Source organism: Salmo trutta, chromosome 4 (genome assembly GCF_901001165.1).
Source record: "Salmo trutta chromosome 4, fSalTru1.1, whole genome shotgun sequence".
NCBI lineage: Eukaryota > Metazoa > Chordata > Actinopteri > Salmoniformes > Salmonidae > Salmo > Salmo trutta.
Genome location: NC_042960.1, coordinates 28,968,578 through 28,992,544, shown reverse-complemented (window position 1 = coordinate 28,992,544; position 23,967 = coordinate 28,968,578). Strand labels below are relative to the sequence as shown.

At 41.7% G+C, this 23,967-nt stretch overlaps 1 protein-coding gene across 6 annotated transcripts in view; it reads left to right on the top strand.

Moving 5' to 3' along the window:
* The window catches only part of LOC115192196 (kinesin-associated protein 3), a 41,803-nt gene that overhangs the window by 2,195 nt on the left and 15,641 nt on the right, over positions 1 to 23,967 (top strand). For all 6 annotated transcript variants that reach the window (XM_029750416.1, XM_029750415.1, XM_029750417.1 and 3 more), the window contains exons 3-11: positions 7 to 149; positions 5,656 to 5,708; positions 5,866 to 6,007; positions 6,790 to 6,889; positions 7,381 to 7,505; positions 7,768 to 7,866; positions 8,047 to 8,225; positions 13,258 to 13,420; positions 21,062 to 21,162. In XM_029750416.1, the coding sequence (XP_029606276.1) occupies positions 7 to 149; positions 5,656 to 5,708; positions 5,866 to 6,007; positions 6,790 to 6,889; positions 7,381 to 7,505; positions 7,768 to 7,866; positions 8,047 to 8,225; positions 13,258 to 13,420; positions 21,062 to 21,162 (1,105 nt within the window). The remainder of the gene's footprint in view (positions 1 to 6; positions 150 to 5,655; positions 5,709 to 5,865; positions 6,008 to 6,789; positions 6,890 to 7,380; positions 7,506 to 7,767; positions 7,867 to 8,046; positions 8,226 to 13,257; positions 13,421 to 21,061; positions 21,163 to 23,967) is intronic.

Sequence of the window (23,967 nt, the reverse complement as noted above, 5' to 3'; positions counted from 1 at the left end):
TTGCAGCATCCGCCTAAAAAGCTTGAACGCCAACACGGACATTGCCTCCCTAGCTCGGAAAGTGGTGGAAGAATGCAGGCTTATTCATCCATCTAAACTACCCGAGGTGGAGCAACTGCTCTTCTACCTGCTGAACCGCAAAAAGTCAGGTAATGGTTCCATCATGGTAATGCCTGGCCTTGCAAGATGGTGCCGACAGACATAAGCTGTGCTTGAATACCCATACTAATACTACATACTTAATGAGTACATACTACATACTTTTAGGTCATTTTAGTATACTGTAAACAAACAGTATCCTTTCAGTTGAGCATATTGGCGATACACCTGTCTACCGGAAGTTGATTCTGTAGATTTTGGCCTCTAGATAGCAGAAGTGTATGTGCAAGGTTTTAGACTGATCCAATGAACCATTGTATATCTGTTCAAAATGTTGTATCAAGACTGCCCAAATGTGCCTAAGTGGTTTATTAATAGATTTTCAAGTTCATAATTGTGCACTCTCCTCAAACAATAACATGGTATTATTTCACTGTAAAATCTACTGTAAATTGGACAGTGCAGTTAGATTAACAATAATTTTGACAAATCTGATATGGGCAGAAAGCTTATGTCCTGGGATTTTTTTTGTTACTTACAGCCTCATGCTAATGGGGAGAACCGGTTGAAAGTTTCTGTCGGCTGAATGAGCGACACCGGTTGAGCATTCCTACAGCATTTCCCTCCAGAAGCCATGAGAAAGTTGTCCGGCTGCAGGGACCGTGCGAGGGGATTTATACTAACGTTACTATCTGTACTTACTGGTGGCACAGACGCTGTTTCATCCTTTCCTACACTGAAATTACCCTTGCCTAACGATTGCGCCTGAAGCTGGGCTTGCAGCACAGCTATCCTCGCCGTAAGGCGATCGTTCTCCTGTATATTATGAGTACAGCGACTGCAATTAGAAGGCATCATGTTAATGTTACTTAGCTTTGGCTGTTGGAAGTCCTGACGAACCATGTCCAGATAAAACGTCCGGAGTGAAAAAGTTGAATGAAAAAAAGTTGAGTGAGGGAAAAACAAAAAATATAAACGGTAATTAAAAACCGTAAAGTTGTCAGGTAGCAAAGTAAGGTTGGCAACAAAAACGCACAGCAGCACGTAAACAAGTCTGCAAGTTGTGACCTGAAATGACGTAGAAGGAGAGGAGAGTTTTTTTTTTTTCTCCCCTGTGTACGTTTTGAGTTTGTCTTTCAGTTTGTCCACTTCACCTTTTTTCCACTTCTCATTGAATTGGGATCTGTTCATCAGTGTGACGCTACATCCTGTGTCTATTTCAAACGGTACCTTAAATCCATTTATTCCCATTTCCACAATAAAAGGCTTCACCTTTTTCATAATCGCCCCCTGTACACTGTACATTGAGAGCGTTTGCTCTGTGTCTGCGCACTCACTTTCTATTACTTAATTTGAGCGGTAGTTAGAGCATCGCGAGGTATTCGGTTTTCTTCTGTTCATTTTATTTTCTGTAGCCCGTAGCTTTTTCTAATTGTGGCACGCCCTCACAATGTGTCATATTATCCAACATGCATAAAACTTTTCATGTTTGAATTTACATTCAAACGCTTTGTGTTGACCTTTGCAACTATAACAGTCTCTATTAACCGGAGGTGCTGCCCCGCGGCTTTCCCTTCTTTGAAACTCAGCGAGCTCAGAGCTGCTCTCTTTTACTGTATGGCATGCAGTATGGCCTGCAAATCCAGTGCATTTCTATTCACGGACTCCATGGCCTGGGCCAGTTTGAGTGTATTCTCAAACATGAGATTAGGCTTTGCTAACAAGCGTATTTGTATCCTGTCGTCAGTAATCCCACACACTAGTTTAATTATAATAAACACACAGAAATACGGGCCTTAGGTCATTAATATGGTCAAATCCGGAAACTATCATTTCGAAAACATACAAAACATTTATTCTTTCAGTGAAATAGGGAACCGGGTGTCATCCCTAAATCTAAATATTGCTGTTACATTGTACAACCTACAATGTTATGTCATAATTATGTAAAATTCTGGCAAATTAATTACGGTCTTGTTTAGGTAGAAATGGTCTTCACACGGTTCGCAACGAGCCAGGCGGCCCAAACTGCTGCATATACCCTGACTGCTTGCACAAAACGCAAGAGTAGTGACACAATTTCCCTATTTATATTGCCTGCTAACATGAATTTCTTAACTAAATATGGAGGTTTAAAAAAATATACTTGTGTATTTATTTTAAGAAAGGCATTGATGTTTATGGTTAGGTACATTGGTGCAACGGCAGTGCTTTTTATGTGTATGCGCTTGTTAAATCATCACCCGTTTTGGCGAAGTAGGCTGTGATTCGATGATAAATTAACAGGCACCGCAATGATTATTTGCAACGCAGGACAAGCCAGTTAACTACACATGGTTGATAATATTATTAGTTTAACTAGTGATTATGTTAAGATTTGTTTTTTATAAGATACGTTTAATGCTAGCTAGCAACTTACCTTGGCTCATTGCTGCACTCACGTAACAGGTGGTCAGCCTGACACGCAGTCTCCTCGTGGAGTGCAATGTAATCGGCCATATTCGGCGTCAAAAAATGCTGACTACCGATTGTTACGAAAACTTGAAATCAGCCCTAATTAATCGGCCATGCTGGTCGACCTCAAGTAGGAATATTGCAAAAATATGATCAATGGCTCATTTGAGAGAAGACAGCCTCCCGGCCAGTATTGACATCTGACATACAGTACCAGTCAAAGGTTTGGACACACCTACTCATTCCAGAATTTTTCTTTATTTTTTACTATTTTCTACATTGTAGAATAATAGTGAAGACATCAAAACCTATGAAATAACACATATGGAATCATAAAGTAATTAAAAAGTGTTAAATAAATCAAAATATGTTTTATATGAGATTCTTCAAAGTAGCCACCCTTTGCCTTGATGAGAGCTTTGCACACTCTTAGCATTCTCTCAACCAGCTTCACTTGGAATGCTTTTCCAACAGTCTTGAAGGAGGTCCCACATATGCTGAGCACTTGTTGGCTGCTATTCCTTCACTCTGCGGTCCAACTCATCCCAAACCATCTCAATTGGCTTGAGGCAATTTCTGAGGCTGGTAACTCTAATGAACTTATCCTCTGCAGCAGAGGTAACTCTGGGTCTTCCTTTCCTGTGGTTGTCCTCATGAGTGCCAAAAACCAAAGTTGTTGACATTTTCCGGATTGACTGACCTTCATGTCTTAAAGTAATGGTGGACTCTCGTTTCTCTTTGCTTATTTGAGCTGTTTTTGCCATAATATGGACTTGGTCTTTTACCAAATAGAGGTTGCATATATCAAATATTTTATTTGTCACATGTGCCGAATACAGCAAGTGTAGAATTACAGTGAAATGCTTACTTATAAGCCCTTAACCAACAATTATTTAAGAAGTTTTAAGAACAAAAAGAGTTAAGTAAAAAATGTAAAATACAAGTAACATAATTAAACAGCAGTTTAATAGTAGTAGAGAGAGTGATTTATTTCAACTTTAATTTCTTTCATCACATTCACAGTGGGTCATAAGTTTACATACACTAAATTTGTATTTGGTAGTATTGCCTTTTAAATTGTTTAACTTGGGTCAAATGTTCGGGTAGCCTTCCACAAGCTTCCCACAATAAGTTGGCTAATAGCTAATAAATGTACTGAGTAAGAGCAAACGTAGCTAGCTAATACAGCCTGATAATACCAGTGATGGTGTAGACCTAAATCAGCATGTTGTTTGTGCAACAGTATCTTCTAAATCAAATAGGAATATGTTAGCTACATGATCTAGCTAAGAGAGAACATGCAATGTAACCAAAGCTTATATGGTCCCCTAGGAAACACTTATCAACACTTTAGTTCCAACCCTGTCACAATAACTCCTCCCTGGCATTTTAATTCGTTGTCATCTCAAACTACACTGTATTTTAAGTGCCCACTATTATATTCTAACTATAGAATTAGAATAGTCAATCTATTTCCATGATTCCAACAGTTTTGCTCTAATTCACAAGTCAAATCACAATTGCAACATTAGGTTAAAAATAAGTCCTAGATTATTTTCCCATATCATGCAGCCCTATGTGGCAGTGTGGAAATGATCTCAATTGAAAATGACTCAAGTAAAAGTGAAAGTCACCCAGTAAAATACTTTGAGTAAAAGTCTAAAAGTATTTGGTTTTAAATATACTTAAGTATCAAATGTAAAAAAACAGATGCCACCATTTTCTTATTTACGGATAGCCAGGGGCACACTCCAACACTCAGACAAAATTTACAAACAAGGCATGTGTTTAGTGAGTCCTCCAGATCAGAGGCAGTAGATTACCAGTAATGGTGTAAAGTGGTGTAAAGTACTTAAGTAAAAAATGCTTTCAAGTACTACTTATGTCATTTTTTTTGGTATCTGTACTTTACTATTTTTATTTGGCTACTTTTACTTCACTACATTCCGAAAGAAAATACTGTACTTTTTACTACATAAATGTTTCCTGACACCTAAAAGTACTCGTTACATGCAGATTTTTTTGCAGGACAGGAAAATGGTCAATTTCACGCACTTGTCAAGAGAACATTACTGGTAATCTACTGCCTCTGATCTGGAGGACTCACTAAACACATGCCTTGTTTGTAAATTTTGTCTGAGTGTTGGAGTGTGCCCCTGGCTATCCGTAAATAAGAAAATGGTGGCATCTGTTTTTTTACATTTGATACTTAAGTATATTTAAAACCAAATACTTTTAGACTTTTACTCAAAGTATTTTACTGGGTGACTTTCACTTTTACTTGAGTCATTTTCTATTAACGTATCTTTACTTCTATTCAAGTATGACAATTGGGTACTTTTTCCACCACTGCAGTTGAGTGCAGGAAATTATAAAAGTGCTGAAATTTGTTTTGGTTGAATTGAACAGTATAAAAGACTAATTGAAATCACTTAGAATATATGTGTTGCCACCCTAGGATCACTCACAACTCATAAAGCAAATGTAGAACATTTATTATTAAAAACCAAAAATACCGTCCGTTTAAAAAAAAAAAAAAAAATTATACCATGATATAATATTTTGGCCATATCGCCCAGCCCTACCTTGTCACAACACAACTGATTAAATGCATTAAGGAAAGAAATTCCAGAAATTAATTTAACAAGGCACACCTGTTAATTGAAATGCATTCCATGTGACTACCTCATGAAGCTGGTTGAGAGAATGCCAAGAGTGTGCACAGCTGTCATCAAGGCAGAGGGCGGCTACTTTGAAGAATGTCAAATGTAAAATATATTTAGATTTATATAACACTTTTTTTGGTTTCTACATTATTCCATATGTGTTATTTCATAGTTTTGATGTCTTCACTATTATTCTACAATGTGGAAAATAGTAAAAATAAATAAAAACCCTTGAATGAGTAGGTGTGGGAGACTGTTGGATAGAAGTATAGAAACATAAGCGTTTCGCTGCACCTGCGATAACATCTGCAAAATACAGTATGTGTACTTGAACAATAAAAGTTGATTTGATCTGAATGACTTTGCCCGCGATTCATTGTGTAAATACACCTTTATCATGCTTACTAGTGCACATGCTGTCCTGTCCTCCTCACAGACAAACGGGAGAAACACTCGCCGAGAGACCTCGCACCATTTGAGGGGTTGGAGGTAAGCAGAGCATCTTCAAATGTGTGTACGTGTCTGACTGTGTGGCTGTTCGTGTCCAAGTCTGTTTCTGTGTGTTTGTAGCATGATTATCACAGTATTATGTCGGTATGATTTTAACCCTCGCCATTCCTCACCTATACTGTATCTCTGTTCTCAGCTGGATGAGGAGGCCAACATCAACAGGATAGATCACTATGTGGAGCTGCTGTATGAGGACATCCCAGAGAAGGTCAGGGGTGCCACCCTCATCCTCCACCTCGCCCGCAACCCAGACAACCTGGAGGAGCTCCTGCAGAATGGTACGTTCCTTTCCCATCTGTCACAATGCTACGTTCCCGAGAAATCATCTTCTCTGTTCTGCTGGGTGTTTAAAAGCTGTACAGGCCAGGCTAGACAAACTCTAGTGTCATTGGTTGATATAATCTACAGACTCTCTCACCAGCCCATCCCGTTCATAAGAAAACACAGCCTAGCACTAGTCCTTCCTATTCCCTTCCCTGACGACAGAGCTGTTTTCTCTCACAACAGCACAGGGTCCTCATCCATTACAGCTGTCAAATGATGGCATGGCTTCATTTTGTAACTGTCACTATGCATCACAGGCTCACTTTGTCTGTCGTAACGGATCACATGGTCAGACGTTGACAACGGTAGAACGTGCATGTGAACCATGAGACCTCGGGTCAGTGATGAAAGTGGAGATGGCCAGGGGAAATGGAACAATGTGATATGTATCTTTACAATGAAGATCACCCATAGCTCAAGCCATGGGAGCCTGGAACCCTTTACATTCCCCCAGATTCCTTACCTTAACCTCCCACCCCAAGCTGACTGTCATCTCCATGCTAGACTCTTTCCACTACCTGCCCACCTCCACCCCAACTGCATACTTCCCTTTCAAATCCTAACATACTTCAAATAATCCCCCTCCTCTTCCTCAATCACTCCCCTTGCCCCCCCCACCCCCCCACACACACATCACATATATATATATATATATCACTTTCCTCACTCTCTCTTCTCACCTCCCCACCTCTCTCTTGCTTTCTCTCTGACCTGTGTGGTGTCTGCTGCTCATCAGAGACAGCCCTGGGAGCCCTGGCCAGAGTTCTGAGGGAGGACTGGAAACAGAGCGTTGACCTGGCAACCACCATCATCTACGTCTTCTTTTGCTTTTCCAGGTATACAACTCCCTCGCCAGAACCTCTTCTTTTGTTTTCATGTTCTGCTCTCTCTCATTCTGACAGCAATCACACAACTATGACAACATATGACAAAACCTTACTTTCCAACCTTGGGGGTTGGGAAACACTAATTACCCTCGATAGAATAATAATTAAACTACTTGTCAAGAGCGATTTGAGTTGTGAGAGGATCTACGTAGTTCTGAAAGCTGATAGTCCTTCTTGGCCCTGCTCCGTGGCAGTGCTGTTTGGTTTTGAAATGATTTGGTTTGTGTCTGTCTGATTATGAGTAGGAGATGAGATACTGTTTTACGCAATCTTTCTTGTCCTTTTTTTGCAGTTGACGTTTTGGACTAAGCTCTCAGCTGATAGGATCATTTCAATCTGAGCATCCGACTGTGCTAAAAAATAGGTGTTGCATAACAATGAACGAAATGCACTTTTGAATAAGTGGAAGCCTTGTAAACCCTTTCTCTTCCCTTTCCCAGTTTCTCCCAGTTCCATGGGCAGGTGACCCACTATAAGATCGGAGCCCTCTGTATGAACATAATTGAACACGAGCTGAAGAGGTACGACCTCTGGCAGGACGAACTGCAGAAGAAGGCTGCAGCCTATATCCTTTAGCTGAAGTCAAAGGTCACCTAAATGATGTTACATATCTTGCTGCTTGATTTTATTTTATTAGGATCCCCATTAGCCGACGCCAATGGCGACAGCTAGTCTTACTGGGGTCCGACACATAACGAAAACAACATAGACAGAGGGTCAATGCCTCAGGGTTCCTTCTGCCCTCAGTGCTGGCTGATTATAAAACACGACTATATAGTGAGTTCATTGGTTCGATACAGTAACACTCCTTCCTTGACTGATCTCACGTGACGATGACCATAAGAACCAGAATGTGAAGAAGGAGCATGAGAAAGCCTTCAAGAAGTACCAAGGTCTACTGATCAAGCAGGAGCAGCTTCTACGAGGTACAGTAACGGTGTAGCACACTACCATGTCTAGCAGAGGGGTAGTGATGTTTATTACAGACAGCACTATTAGTGCTTGATAATGCAGTGATGTAATTACCAACTACATTGGTTATTACATGGTAATATCAAGTTGATCACTATTTGATTCTACAGTCCCCTCTCACTATTGCTTCCCAGTGGCTCTGCACCTGTTGTTGAACCTTGCTGAGGACACGCGCACCGAGCTGAAGATGAGGAACAAGAACATCGTCCACACCCTGGTGAAGACCCTGGACCGGGAAGACGAGGAGCTGCTGGTGCTGGTGGTCTCCTTCCTCAAAAAGCTCAGTATCTTCCTGGAGAATAAGAATGACATGGTAAGAGAGGGAAAGACGGAGGGAGAGGGGCAGAGAAGAGGGAGGGATGTAGGGAGAGGGGTACAGGAGCTGGTGGTCTCCTTCCTCAAGAAGCTCAGCATCTTCCTGGAGAACAAGACATGGTGAGTGATGGAGTGAGAGGGGGAGAGAGAGCAAGAGGGAGGGATGGATGGAGAGGGATAGAGAGGAATTGCAACAAGGTGAGGAAAATACAATGAGCTCCAAAAGTATTGGGACAGTGACCCCTTTTTTGTTGTTTTGGCTCTACCATAGCACTTCAGTTAAAGTGCAGACTGTCATTTTTAATTTCAGGGTATTTTCATACAAATCCCAGAAATGTTCCATAAGCACAAAAAGCTTATTTCTCTAAAATGTTGTGCGCACATTTTCTTACATCCCTGTTAGTGAGCTTTTCTCCTTTGCCAAGATACTTCATCCTCCTGAAAGGTGTGGCATATCATTAAGCTGATTAACCTTTTAGGGACAGACGTTCCGCTAGCGCTCTACCATATCCAATGGTAGAGCGTGGCGCGAAATACAAATACCTCAAAAATGCTATAACTTCAATTTCTCAAACATATGACTATTTTACACCATTTTAAAGACAAGACTCTCGTTAATCTAACCACATTGTCCGATTTCAAAAAGGCTTTACAGCGAAAGCAAAACATTAGATTATGTCAGGAGAGTACCCTGCCAAAAATAATCACACAGCCATTTTCAAAGCAAGCATATATGTCACAAAAACCAAAACCACAGCTAAATGCAGCACTAACCTTTGATCTTCATCAGATGACACTCCTAGGACATTATGTTATACAATACATGCATGTTTTGTTCAATCAAGTTCATATTTATATCAAAAACCAGCTTTTTACATTAGCATGTGATGTTCAGAACTAGCATACCCACCGCAAACTTCCGGTGAATTTACTAAATTACTCATGATAAACGTTCACAAAAAACATAATTATTTAAAGAATTATAGATACAGAACTCCTTTATGCAATCGCGGTGTCAGATTTTAAAATGGCTTTTCGGCGAAAGCACATTTTGCAATATTCTGAGTAGATAGCTCGGCCATCACAGGCTAGCTAATTTGACACCCACCAAGTTTGGTGCTCACTAAACTCAGAAATACTATAAGAAAAATTGGATTACCTTTGCTGTTCTTCGTCAGAATGCACTCCCTGGACTTCTACTTCAACAACAAATGTTGTTTTGGTTCCAAATAATCCATAGTTATATTCAAATAGCTCCGTTTTGTTCGTGCGTTGAGGTCACTATCCGAAGGGTGACGCGCAAGGGCATTTCGTGACAAAAAAATTCAGAATATTCCATTACCGTACTTCGAAGCATGTCAAACGCTGTTTAAAATACATTTTTATGCTATTTTTCTCTTAAAATAGCGATAATATTCCAACCGAGCGACGTTGTATTCATTCAAAGGCTGAAAGAAAAAAAAATAGTTGTTTTGTGGACGCGCATCTCCAGTGTCACTGTTCCCAGCCTGACCACTAACAAATACTCCTGCTGTTCTTCGCCCAGAGACTGCAGACACCCCATTACACTTTCTGGCGCCTTCTGAGAGCCAATGGAAGCCTTAGAAAATGTCACGTTACAGCACAGATGCTGTATTTTCGATAGAGATGCTACAGAAGGACAATCAATTGTCAGACAGGGCACTTCCTGTATGGAGTCTTCTCAGGTTTTGGCCTGCCATATGAGTTCTGTTATACTCACAGACACCATTCAAACAGTTTTATAAACTTTAGAGTGTTTTCTATCCAAATCTACTAATTATATGCATATTCTAGTTTCTGGGCAGGAGTAGTAACCAGATTAAATCGGGTACGTTTTTTATCCGGCCGTGAAAATACTGCCCCCTATCCCAAACAGGTTAAACAGCATGGTCATTAAACAGGTGTGCCTTGGGCTGGGGACAATAAAAGGCCACTCTGAAATGTGCAGTTTTGTCACACAACACAATGCCACAGATGTCTCAAGTTGAGGGAGCGTAGAATTGGCATGCTGACTGCAGGAATGTCCACCAGAGAATGTTGCCAGAGAATTTCATGATCATTTCTCTACCATAAGCCGCCTTTAACGGCATTTTCGAAAATTTGGCAGTACGTACAACCTCAGACCACATGTAATGACGCCAGCCCAGGACCTCCACATCCAGCTTCTTCACCTGCGGGATCGTCTGAGACTAGCCACTCGGACAGCTGATGAAACTGTGGGTTTGCACAACTGGAGAATTTCTGCACAAACTGTCAGAAAACGTCTCAGGGAAGCTCATCTGCGTTCTCGTTGTCCTCACCAGTGTCTTGGCCTGAGTTCCACGTCGTAACTGACTTCAGTGGCCAAATGCTCACCTTCGATGGCTACTGGCACGCTAGAGTAGTGTGCTCTTCCCAGATGAATCCTGGTTTCAACTGTACCGGGAAGATGGCAGATATGGGCGAGCGGTTTGCTGATGTCAATGTTTTGAACAGTGCCCCATGGTGGGGTTAGGGTATGGGCAGGCATAAGTTACGGACAACAAACAGAATTGCATTTTATCGATGGCAGTTTGAATGCACAGAGATACCGTGACAAGATCCTGAGGCCCATTGTCATGCCATTCATCCGCCGCCATCACCTCATGTTTCAGCATGATAATGCACGGCCCAATGTCGCAAAGATCTGTACACAATTCCTGGAAGCTGAAAATGTCCTTGTTCTTCCTTGGCCTGCATACTCACCAAACACGTCACCTATTGATCATGTTTGGAATGTTTTGGATCCACGTGTATGACGGTATGTTCCAGTTTCTGCCAATATCCAGCAACTTCCCACAGCCATTGATGAGGAGTGGGACAACATTCCACAGGTCACAACCAACAGCCTTATCAACTCTTTGCGAAGGAGATGTGTCGCGCTGCATGAGGCAAATAGTGGCCACACCAGAGACTGACTGGTTTTCTGATACACACCAAAAAAAAAAATATTTTTATTATTATCTGTGACCAGCAGATGCATATCTGTATTCCGTCATGTGAAATCCATAGATTATTAGGGCCTAATGAATTTATTTCAATTGACTGATTTCCTTGTATGAACTGTAACTCAGTAAAATCTTTGAAATTGTTGCATGTTGCTTTTTATATTTTTGTTCAGTGTACATAGTCCCCCCCATTGTAGGGGACCAAAAGTATTGGGACAAGTTTACTTATGTGTATTAAAGTAGTCAAATGTTTTTAGTATTTTATCCAATATTCCTTGCACACAATGATTACATCAAGCTTGTGACTCTACAAAGTTGTTGAATGTTTTGGTTGTGTTTCAGATTATTTTGTGCCCAATAGAAATGAATGGTAAAAATGTATTGTCATTTTTATTGTAAATATCATACCCCCTCCCAAAAATGCTAACCTCCCCTGTTGTAATGGTGAGAGGTTAGCATGTCTTGGGGGGTATGATATTTGTGCGTCTCACTCTATTATTTTTATTATTATTATTCACGATTCATTCAGGACTATCCATAGTCATGGTAGCTTCCACATTAATGTAGAAGTGTTTAGAAACATATTACATTCTTATTTACAATAAAAGTGACTACATTATTTACCATTCATTTCTATTGTGCACAAAATAATCAAACGCAACCAAAACAAACAGGAAATGCGTCCAACAACTTTTTGATTGGGGGGGGGGCAAATGTACAGAAAGTGCTGTTTTTTATAAATGGTTTTTCATATGGATGAAAATACTTTCAAAGTAAAGCTGACAGTCTGTACTTTAACCTCATAGTCATTGAATCATTTAAAATCTAAAGTGCCTGAGTAGAGAGGAAAAAACAACAACAAATGTATCGCTGTCCCAATACGTTTGAAGCTCACTGTACATACAAAGTCTCAGGTCCTCTGACTTACTGTAGATTGAGAATGTATAATAATATTATTATTTTATTTTGTGGTACTTGTTAAAGATTTGTACTAGTTTACATTTAGTTAGTTACTTTTGATGCCTTCTCTAGTACAGTTGTAGGACTTCAGTGATCATTGCTTTACTTCCCTGTCTTACTGCAGTCCCACCTGGATCCAATCTCAGCCAGTTTGTGTGCCTTTATTATTAAAGCCAGACTCAGTTAGGAACAGTTTTTATTTTATTTTATTTTTTTGTTTCCTTTTAGTGTATCTTTGACTCTGATAAAAGAACCCTTCGGGGTTCTTGCCCATTGTCTACATGAGTCCAGCAGAACAGAAGAGTAGTGCTCTCAACATGTTATTCACAGAGTATCACTTTATCTCAGGGGACGGTTTTAGTTGCAGGCTGATTAGCTACAAAAAGATAATTGGTTAGTGATTTGTCATCATTCTACTTATTACACGTTTGTATTCAACACCAGATAACAGTTGTAAGATGGCTTTAGGACTGTAGTTGATTACTGTGCAGACAATTTGTATTGGTGTCAGTGGATTACCTTTGAACACAGTAGCAGTGTAATTGACACACACACCTCCAGTGTGCAGGCCATCTGGTTTGCTACTCTTCGTGGTGCCTTATAGACTGGTCCTTGATGCGTCTGCTCAACACCTGCACCTACCTGTCAACACTGTGTATCTAGTCAACACTGCTATCTCTGTACATTCACGGCAAGATTCTTACCAAATTACAAAATAAGTTGAATTCATTTTAAGTAATTCATTGAATGAACGGAGTTAAAATGAAATTGACCCTCAACACAGGTGAAGTCTGTGTTGTTAAAGTTGGCGCCGATAGAGATGACAGCTTCGCTTCTAGTCCTTAGGAAACTGTGCATAAGCATTTCGCTACACTCGCAATAACATCTGCTAACCATGTGTATGTGACCAATAAAATGTGATTTGATTTGTCTGACGTCAAAGAAAGTATCATTGTGGTCTCATGGTGGGATTGGTTGTTGAAGTAGGGTGTGTATCGGTGCACATTTATATTGGGTTGTGTTAAATGACTTGGTGACAATGTCTCCCTCACTGTCTCCTCTCCTCTGTTCTCTGGTGTTCAGGCAGAGACGTATGCTGTGGAGAAACTGGCCAGGCTGCTGCCCTGTAAGCATGAAGACCTACTGAACACTACACTGCGCCTGCTCCTCAACCTCTCCTTTGACACAGGCCTCCGCAGCCAGATGGTTCAGGCTGGACTCATCCCCAAACTCTCCTCACTGCTAGGTACACTACTCACTGACACAACTGTGTATGTGTTGTACATGTGTGTAATGGCCAGCAGAACCAGAGCCAGCGAGGCTTACTCCTGAAACTAGATCCTGTGTGTGACTGGTGTGTTAGCTCATCCAGGGGGTCATGTGGCACGGCTGGGAGCATCTGTAATGGGCCTTTTAAAACCTCTTCAGGGAAGGTTGGGTAATGTGCATAATTAATATAATATATTTGTTAGAATAATACGCTGGGCCGCAGCATAAATGTTGTTTTTGCAGAATCTGTCCGGAAAGGCTGAGGGGTCTACAGGATTTTTACTTTATGAACGAGACACGCACTTGTGTGCACACACATGATATGCAGGTGCATGCCAGTCCACGCTTAGGCTAAACATAGCCGAATACATTCCCCAACGTATGTATTTGGACAGTGATGCATTTTCTTTGTTGATTTGCCTCTACTCCAGCATTTTTTATTTGAGATCAGATGTTTCCTATTAGGTGACGGTACAGAATGTTGTCTTATTTGAGCGTATTTTCATACATATCTGATTTACTGTTTAGAAATGAAAGCTCTTTTTAAAGCCTACATCTAGTCCCCGCATTTGAAAATGTCATAAGTATTTGGACAAATTTCACTTAATAGTGTAGGTCACATATTCTAGCACGCAATGACTAAATCAAGCGTGACTCTACAAACATGTTGGATGCATTTGCAGTTTGTTTTGGTGGTGAATGGTGACTGAAGTAATTTTCTTTCTAACTGAGTATATAAGATGTCTCTGAACACCAATCCTGATAATGCAGTGTTTAAGAAAAATAATGAATGGATCATGACTAATGGTGAGAAAGTTTCTTTTATTTAACTAGGCAAGTCAGTTAACCTCTACGGGCCACGGGGGCAGTATTGAGAATTTTGAAAGAAATATGTGCCCATTTTTAACTGCCTCCTACACCAACTCAGAAGCTAGGATATGCATATTATTAACACATTCGGATAGAAAACACTCTGAATTTTCTAAAACAGTTTGAATGGTGTCTGTAAGTATAACAAAACTCATATTGCAGGCAAAAACCTGTGAAAAATAGATTTAAAAAAAAGAGAATTTTGTGACTGTACTATTTAGTGTCATTGTTTTAAAGATACCACAGTGAGAAAGGATTCAGTTCGCAACTCCTACTGCTTCCACTAGATGTCAACGATCTTTAGAAAGTTGTTTGAAGCATCTGTGATAAATACACACCGAATTAGAAAGCTTACAAGTTGACACGTCATCACTTCATTTTTTGCGCCTGCGCATGAATCTGAGAAGAGTGCCTTTGTCATTATCGTTTATTCTAGACACTTGATAGGTTGTGTGAAAATATTACTGATGTTTACTGATGTTTCACGTTAAAAATGGAACAAAAGATTAGTGCTAAACAACGTTTGACATGTTTAAACAAACGTAAATAGATTATTTACTAGGTTTTCTTTAGTTTTTCGACGTGACTTTACACTGCCCACCTCATTTTGTGGGAGCCTACTGAACGCTAACTATTTGGACATAAATTATGAACTTTGTCAAAAGAAACCACATTTGTTCTGGACCTGGGATCTCTGGCAGCGCCTTCTGATGGAGATAATCAAAGGTAAGGGGATATTTAGAATGTTATTATCGATATTAGATGATGCTAATGCTAACGGTATAGCTTAGCTTAGCTTAGCATATAGCTTATTGTTGTTAGCATAGTACCCAGTTTATACAAAATGTGATTTCCCAGTAAAGTTATTTTGAGATCTGGCCCTTCGGTAGCAATTACGAGATGATAATATATTATTCTTTGAATGACAATATTATAATTTACCAATGTTTTCGAATAGTAATTCCGTGATTTGTAATGCTGGATTCACTGGGTGCATTCGAGCCGAAAAAAATTCTGAATTTCACCGCGACTGTAAATGCTGTTTTTGGATATAAATATGAACTTGATGGAACTAAAAATGCATGTATTGTATAACATAATGTCCTATGAGTGTCATCTGATGCAGATTGTCAAAGGTAAGTGCATAATTCTAGCTAGTTTTCTGTCTGTTGATGCCCTTCTTTGAATTGGCTAAACATTACACGCAGCTATTGTCAATGTACTCTCCTCACATAACCTAACTTTATGCATTCTCCGTAATGCCTCTGAAAATCGGACAGCGTGGTTAGATTTAGGAGATATATCTTTCAAATGGAGGAAAATAGTTGATTATTTGATTTTTTGAAATGATTACTCTTGCAGTTTTGAATTCCCCGCCATGGTCACATGACAATGAATCCCAATACCGGGATAAGATCGGGATAAGATCCTCAACAGGTTTTAAGAGCAAATTCTTATTTACAATGACGGCCTACCAGGGAACAGTAGGTTAACTGCCTTGTTCAGGGGCAGAACAACAGATTTTTACCTTGTCAGCTTGGGGATGCGATCCAGCAGCCTTTCGGTTACTGGCCCAACGCTCTAACCACGAGGTTCCCTGCCGTCCCAAATGCAGGTGCATTGTTACTAATAATGAGGGAGATTAGCATTTTCTGGGGGGTGTATGATCTTTGTCCCTCCTAACTTTCTCATTCACGATTCATTGATGATTATCCAGAATTAAGGTAGCATCCACATTCATGTAATGAATGTTCAAACATTTTCTATTCTTACTTGCAATAAAAGTGACACAAAAAATGTCATTTTGGAGTCACTGTCTAAATTAGGGTTGCAAAGAGAGGGTATGTTACGCCCCAACCCGAGCACTCCGTTCTGCTACCTCTGGTCTCTTGGCCCTCCCACCCATATGGGTGGGCAGCTCCCACTCGGCCCAGTCGAAGCTCTTCTCTGTCCTGGCACCACAAATGTTGGAACAAGCTTCCCCCTGAAGCTAGTCCCTGTTGAGTGACAACCTATGTAATTTTCTAGGTCATTATTATCTATGCGCTGTTGAAAATGGTGGTGTCCCGGAATTGACATGCGCTACTGAAGACAACTCTCATCTGGCTGTACCTGGTGAACGGGGCTTACAATATATTTTATTTTGATTGTTAATTTTCACCTACAGTAATAGTTTTGATAGTTTTGTTTTAAACAGGGTCTATGGTCATTTTTAGATACATAGGGTAAAGTTGATTTATCATTTTATAACGAGGACAGCAATCACTTTTGCGAAGGCGCAGTGCATGGCCAAAGCGGGAGGAGAAAAGAAGCTCACTCCATAAAAACGTAATAACCATTTGATTTTTCGATGTGGGTGAAATCCAAACTTGTGCTATACACTGAACACCTGCTCTTTCCATGACCATAGACTGACCAGGTGAATGCTATGATTCCTTATTGATGTCACTTGTTAAATCTACTTCAATCAGTGTAGATGAAGGGGAGGAGACAGGTTAAAGAAGGATTTTTTTGAAGCCTTAAGACAATTGAGACATGGATTGAGTATGTGTGCCTTTCAGAGGGTGAATGGGCAAGACAAAACATTGAAGTGCCTTTGAACGGGGTATGGTAGTAGGTGCAATCCGTACCCGTTTGTGTTAAGAACTGCAACGCTTCTGGGTTTTTCACGCTCAACAATTCCCTGTGTGTATCAAGAATGGTCCACCACCCAAAGGACATCCAGCCAACTTGACACAACTGTTGGAAGCATTGGGGTCAACATGGGCCAGCATCCCTGTGGAAAGCTTTCAACACCTTGTAGAGTCCATGTCTGACGAATGAAGGCTGTTCTGAGGGCCAAGGGGGTTGCAACTCAATATTAGGAAGGTGTTCTTAATGTTTTGTACACTCATTCATTGGCTATGTTATTACTAGCTCAAACACTTAATCTGCAAAAATGACAAGTTAATTAGTGGGTGATGGGGATTTCAGAACCGAAGTGGAAGGGGCGGAAAACAGGCAACATTTCTCCCTTAATCTGATGGTGGTAGTGGGGTGGTAGATGCCTAGTCTTCCTTATTGCTCAGCTCAGGTGCCTACATAATGCATACACCATAGACATACATCACTTACACACACACACACATACAAAATGTACACACGCACAGAAGTCAGCCCAGACAGATACAGCTCAGAGAACCCCAGCTCATGAGTGCCATGAGCAGCAGATTTTAATTTAGAATGGAAAATGAATGTGTTTATGCAACAAATCTTAGTGTATCGCATCAAACCGATTCGCATCAATTCATTCTCTAATCAAACCGAATTGTTTCAAACTAAACCGTAACTTCCTGTATTGTATCGGAGCCTGTGTATCTAGATACATATACAATCGACTTGAAAGGGAAAGATACATATCCTTACTATACAGTGCATTCGGAAAGTATTCAGAGCCCTTGACTTTTCCAACATTTTGTTACCTTAGCCTCATTCTAAAATGGATTAAATCGTTTTCCCCCCTCATCAATCTACACACAATACCCCATAATGACAAAGCAAAAACAGGTTTTTAGAAATGTTTGCAAATGAAAAAACTGAAATGTAACATATACATAAGTGAGCCATGAAGTGCTTTGAAAGGCTGGTCATGGCTCACATCAACACCATCATGCTGAAAACCCTAGACCCACTCGAATTCGCATACCGCCCCAACAGATCCACAGATGACGCAATCTCAATCACACTCCACACTGCTCTTTTCCACTTGGACAAAAGGAACACCTATGTGAGAATTCTATTCATTGACTACAGCTAAGCGTTCAACACCATAGTACCCACAAAGGACCCTGGTACTAAACACCTCCCTCTGCAACTGGATCCTGGACATCCTGACGGTTCACCCCCAGGTGGTAAGGGTAGGCAACAACACATCTGCCACGCTGATCCTCAACACTGGGGCCCCTCAGGGGTGCGTGCTCAGCCCCCTCCTGTACTCCCTGTTCACTCATGACTGCACGGCCAGGCACGACTCCAACACCATTAAATTTGCCGATGACACAACAGTGGTAGTCCTGATAACCGACAACAGCGAGACAGCCAATAGGAAGGAGGTCAGAGACCTGGCTGTGTGGACAACAACAACCTCTCCCTCAACGTGATCAAGACAAAGGAGATGATTGTGGACTACAGGAAAAAGAGGACCGAGCACGCCCCCATTCTCATCGACGGGGCTGCTGTGGAGCAGGTTGAGAGCTTCAAGTTCCTTGGTGTCCACTTCACCAACAAACTAACATGGTCCAAGCACACCAAGACAGTCATGAAGAGGGCACGACAAAACCTATTCCCCCTCAGGAGACTGAAAAGATTTGGCATGGGTCCTCAGATCCTCAAACGGTTCTACAGCTGCACCATCGAGAGTATCCTGACTGGTTGCATCACTGCCTGGTATGGCAACTGCTCGGCCTCCGAACGCAAGGCGCTTCAGAGGATAGTGCGAACAGCCCAGTACATCACTGGGGCCAAGCTTCCTGCCATCCAGGACCTCTATACCAGGCGGTGTCAGAGTAAGGCCCTAAAAATTGTCAGACTCCAGCCACCCTAGTCATAGACTGTTCTCTCTGCTACCACATGGCAAGCGGTACCGGAGTGCCAAGTCTAGGTCCAAGATGCTTCTAAACAGCTTCTAGCCCCAAGTCATAAGACTCCTGAACATCTAGAGTCAAATGGCTATCCAGACTATTTGTATTGCCCCCCCCCCTACACACCACTGCCTCTCTGTTGTCATCTATGCATAGTCACTTTAATAACTACCTACATGTACGTACTACCTCAACTAACCGGTGCCCTTCGCATATTGACTCTGTACCAGCACCCCCTTTATATATTGTTATTTTTTTACTGCTGCACTTTAATTACTTGTTACTTTTATCTCTTATTCTTATCTTTATTTTTGGGGAAAATTTGACAGTTGGTTAGGGGCTCGTAAGTAAGCATTTGACTGTAAGGTTTACACCTGTTGTATTCGGCGCATGTGACTAATACAATTTGATATCATTTAGAGCGTGTTCCGGTGTGTTCGCTTGTAAGATTCACTCTCTCCAATTTCTCTTAAACGTTGGGCTACTCACAGTATGTGTTAGGGGTGTAAAGGAAATGCAAACTTTGCGAGGTGGAATTGAGGTACAGTAAAGGTATTATAGGTGCAATGCTTAACCATCTGAAAGGGATGCACCATGAGACACAAACCATTGCTGGCAGCAGTGCAGCTGCATAGTGAGTTCACTTGGAATTCAAAAAAATTTAATTCTCTCACAGAAGCCCCCCCACAAATGGCAGTTTAAACTTAAGAATCTTTTCCCATTTGTCACATCCCTAGTATGTGTGTGGGTGTTCAGTATGTGTGTCAGTGTGGTTTTCAAACTGCGTAGAATTGAAGTCCTCTTAATCATCCTATTGGCTCTGTCCTGTTTTCTGTGTAGAAGTACTGTCCAGAGATATCCCTCTTGTCTCCAGAGACTACCACGTTTTACTCCCAATTTACTCCAGAATCATTCCATTTGGACAATTTCACAATGGACCTTTTCTTAGAAGCCATTTGATGTGCATTATGGGTTTTCTCTTTGAAGACTGAACCAGTACTCTTATTTTCTCAGTAAATTGCACTAACAACAGAATAGTATACTGTCCACAGACCTGCCCCAGGCGCCACTAATGCATGGTGGTATGATTTTATGAAGGTTGGGTGGTTTTAAATCAGAGCAGGGTGTAATTGGAGTTTAGCTCTCTCACTAACTGCCCCTGAACACTCAAGTTAATTGTTAACGGCTCTCCGCTCTTTTTTCAGTGGGGTTCTAGTGGTGTTAAGAACATTTAATGGCGTCTCTCTCCTTCCCAATAAAGGATCCTCCATGTTCCTACCGGTGTAGTGAGGGACTTTTCCAGGTCAGGAGGGGGGGAGAGAGAGAGAGCGGGAGAGAGCTCATGTGAGGCAACAAGTGTGTGAGCGTATGTGTTAAGGTATAGGTTGAGGGCTCCACTAATGAGAAGCACGTGTGGGCCAATCGCAGCACTGCTAGGGCCTGAGCAGTGTAGCTTTAACTTATTAAAGGCAGTAAAATTGATGCTTCCTCCTGTTTTCCCAATTAAACCTCCAAGCCGTTTCTTTTCTCTTGTTTCCAGGGGTTCAGTGAGCACATCTGGTACCAGTAGGCTGCTACTGTATGTGATAAGGCTGCTTGCCCTGCATGGTCACTGACCACGGGTTAGGTTGGGACTAGTTAGAACTGGACTGGGTCGGTCTGGTCTGTTAGATCTGTGGTCCTTCATCACCCTAGTTCTTACCCAGTGTGGTCGGTCACTGCAGTCACTCTCCCTCTAGAAACTAGTGTTCATGAAACAAGGTCCTAGGCCTTCAGACTCCTAACCCCATGATGTTGGTGAGCTGCCTCTCTGGAGCTGCCTGACAGATTAGCACTGAATCATAGAGTCAGAGCCATGTTCTTTAGACTGCTGTAAAATAACCTCTTATAAACCTGCAATAAGAAAATGTGTTCATTGTCTTTAAATGACTAGATCTACTCCTAAACCATATCATCCTAGAGAGGTGGTTTTAAGCTGTATTGTAATGGACGTACTGTATGTTGTGCACTAGCCTCGTCCAAGACTTTTGGACATTTGAATCTCCATGAAGCAGAAAGTAAGTACAGCTCCTCATTCATTCATCCATTTACCCCTCTCTGTGCTTCTCTTCTCTCTGTTTATGTTTCAGCTGACGAGAGCCAGAGACAGCTGTGTATGTGCATTCTGTACCACATCAGTGTGGACGACAGATTCAAGTCCATGTTTGCCTACACGGACTGCATACCACAGGTAAGACTGGGTAGTGTATACTCAAGGGTCGGGGGCTGGGGCCACAGACCAGACAGCATTAGCATCGAGGCTAACAGCCTTGGAATTATGCACGAGAAAAAGGGGTGTAGCGAGGGAAGAGTGGATGGAAAGAGGGAGGGATAGAAAGGGATGGAGAGGGTGGGAGAAATGGAGAGAGCGGAAGGAATAGAGAGCAGGAGGAATGGATAGAGTGGTAGGAATAGGGGGGGGGCATGCTACATTTGAACCCACATCGCCAAAGGGCGGCTGCTCAGCCTTCAGTCTCACTGATGACAGCTCCATGTTTTTTTATTTATTTCCACTTATTGGAGCGCTGGAGAACGCCTTGCGTCATTCATCTAACCAGCCCTCAGTGAAAAAGGACTTTCTCTCCATCTTCTCTATAGTATAGGCCTATTTAGTGTACGTAGATTGCACTAATAGGGAATATCTAGATTTTAAGTGTACATGATGTTAGTGATGTCAGGATGAAACTGATGTCATATTGATTGAGTGAAGTCTGATTGCCTGTCTTTCATCATGGGTAGATTAGTTAAATGCTTATTCTGTTTGTCTTGTGAGATTGAGTGTAAATGGGGGCCAGATGCTCATAAACAGGGTTGTTTGTTTAGTGGGTCATGTCGCCAGTAGATCTGCCCCGCGGGGTCAGAGTGTCAGAGGGGATGTTGGGTAACAGCATGACTGGAAAGTGGCCTTTGACCCCAGGCTCTCTCTCTGTTTCTAGGGATGGTCCTTTAGCTAGCGCTGGGCAGTTTACAGTATTTTACTATATATGGGTATTGATGTACAGACCGGTTTGGATTTTTACTTTGCCTTCTATAATGGTATATCAGTGTTTGGTTTGTTAAATATGATACGCAACTTTGATGTGTGTAATGTAAACACATTTTTTGTTTACTCCGTTTTCTACTTGAGTTGTTGTTCTCCCTCCAGCTGCATGCCACTTCCCACACCAATCCCTGCCCCCCTGTCACTCAAGAGAGCAGTTGCTTGACCAGAGTCAACGAGCACTTTCGTGCTGTTCGCCCTGCAGTCTGCATGGTCAGATAGATGCAACAACATGTTGGTGACATGCTGCTTTCCCCAAGCATTCTATAATGAGACTATTAGTTTGTTTATCTTACTGTCTGCTAGTTTGTCTTTTCTTAGCAAAGTTGTGACTAAAATAAATGTCGTTAGCCGCTAATCGCTAGTTAGCTGGCTAGCTAAATGTACTAATAGTCAGAGAAAACGTAGCCAGAGGCGCATCATTGCGAGACTTCCGGGAACGCTTGCGAAACAGACAAAGCAGACCAGTTTGGGAAGTCAATGAGAAGTGAAACGTTCTTCCTTAGTTGTTAATTAAAATAATAATAATCAGAACCTAGATTCGAGCAAAGTCTTAAGTAGTTGAACATGTTATTACTCTAGCCTCGTGAATGTGACAAACTGACACGTTTTCATTTCTGTCAAAAACAACTTTGTATCTAAGGAAAGGCTTTGATTTGACGGCCTGCTCATCCGCAGTTTGCCGCGAGGCGAATGTTAGACCCAAATTACGTATTTTTGTGCATGAGCTTAGCTAGCCAACGTCACCATGATATCGCCTACAAGTGTGATCGGGGATTTCTATTGGAGAAGCAGTTTCTGCCTATCTTCATACTGTACTGTCTTTAATGTTTGCTAGCTACATGAGGTAAGAATACATGTCACTTCTAATTAAGGGTCACCTGGAAACACTGACCAGCACTTTTGGTTCCTACCCAATAATTATTTCCTGGCTTATTCATTTGTTATCATGTCAAACATCAATATATTCAAGGTGCTGCCCACTATATTCCATCTATAGAATGTTGCCCATATCATGCAGCCCTGCAGGTCACTTTGTGGAAATGATAACAAAAGTGCAGGAGATGCAGAAATGTATGAAAATACGGATAATCATTTTGTTTGAAGTTGGATTGAACACTACAACAATTAGAATGGAGAAAGCCCCATCAAAATCACTTATAATGTATGTGTTGCCACCCTAGGGTCATGCACTACTCAAAGCATATTTAGAATTTTTATTATTCAAAAACATAAAATACCTTCAAATACTGTCATACCGTCAAATGTGGAAAATATGATGAATAATTTGGACATATCGCCCAGTCCTACCAGGAGCCAATCTCCTCTCCATCCTCCCTCCCTATTTCCTGCTGGGCAGGCTTCCTCATCAGGCTACCTCTGCTCTGTCCCTGCCCTTTGGCCAGCTCAACCTTTTCTTCTCTGCCTCCCCTACTCCTTTACTTTCTGCCCTTCTCCTCTCTACCTCTCCCCCTGGGCCTGGGGCAAGACCTGACCCAATCCTTTCCCCTTCTCCACTTCTGGTGTGGTCAGCTATGGGCTGGGAGGGAGAGGCCAGACATGGGGTTATGAGGGAGAGGAAGGGGCTTTAGGGGTGTGCAGGGTTAGGGGTGGAGGGAAGGAAGGAGTGGAGGCTGGAGGGGAGTGATGGAGGTTCTGCTGTGCTGTGTAGTGTGGCGCTAAGCCTCCTCTGGCTATGCTGTGGTAAATAAGCAGAGGCAGGTGCCAGACAGTCTAGACGGGGCTGATTTGGGGTCCAGGGCCCCTGGTATGTGATACCCGATGCGAGGCCTGTGTGTGTGTGTGTGTGTGTGTGTGTGTGTGTGTGTGTGTGTGTGTGTGTGTGTGTGTGTGTGTTAGTAGGATTGCACACTACTGACTCCTCACAGGGAGCGGACCTGTAGTGCCCCTGCTTAAAGCCTTTCCTGTTTAATGTTAAATCAGAGCAGGAGTGCT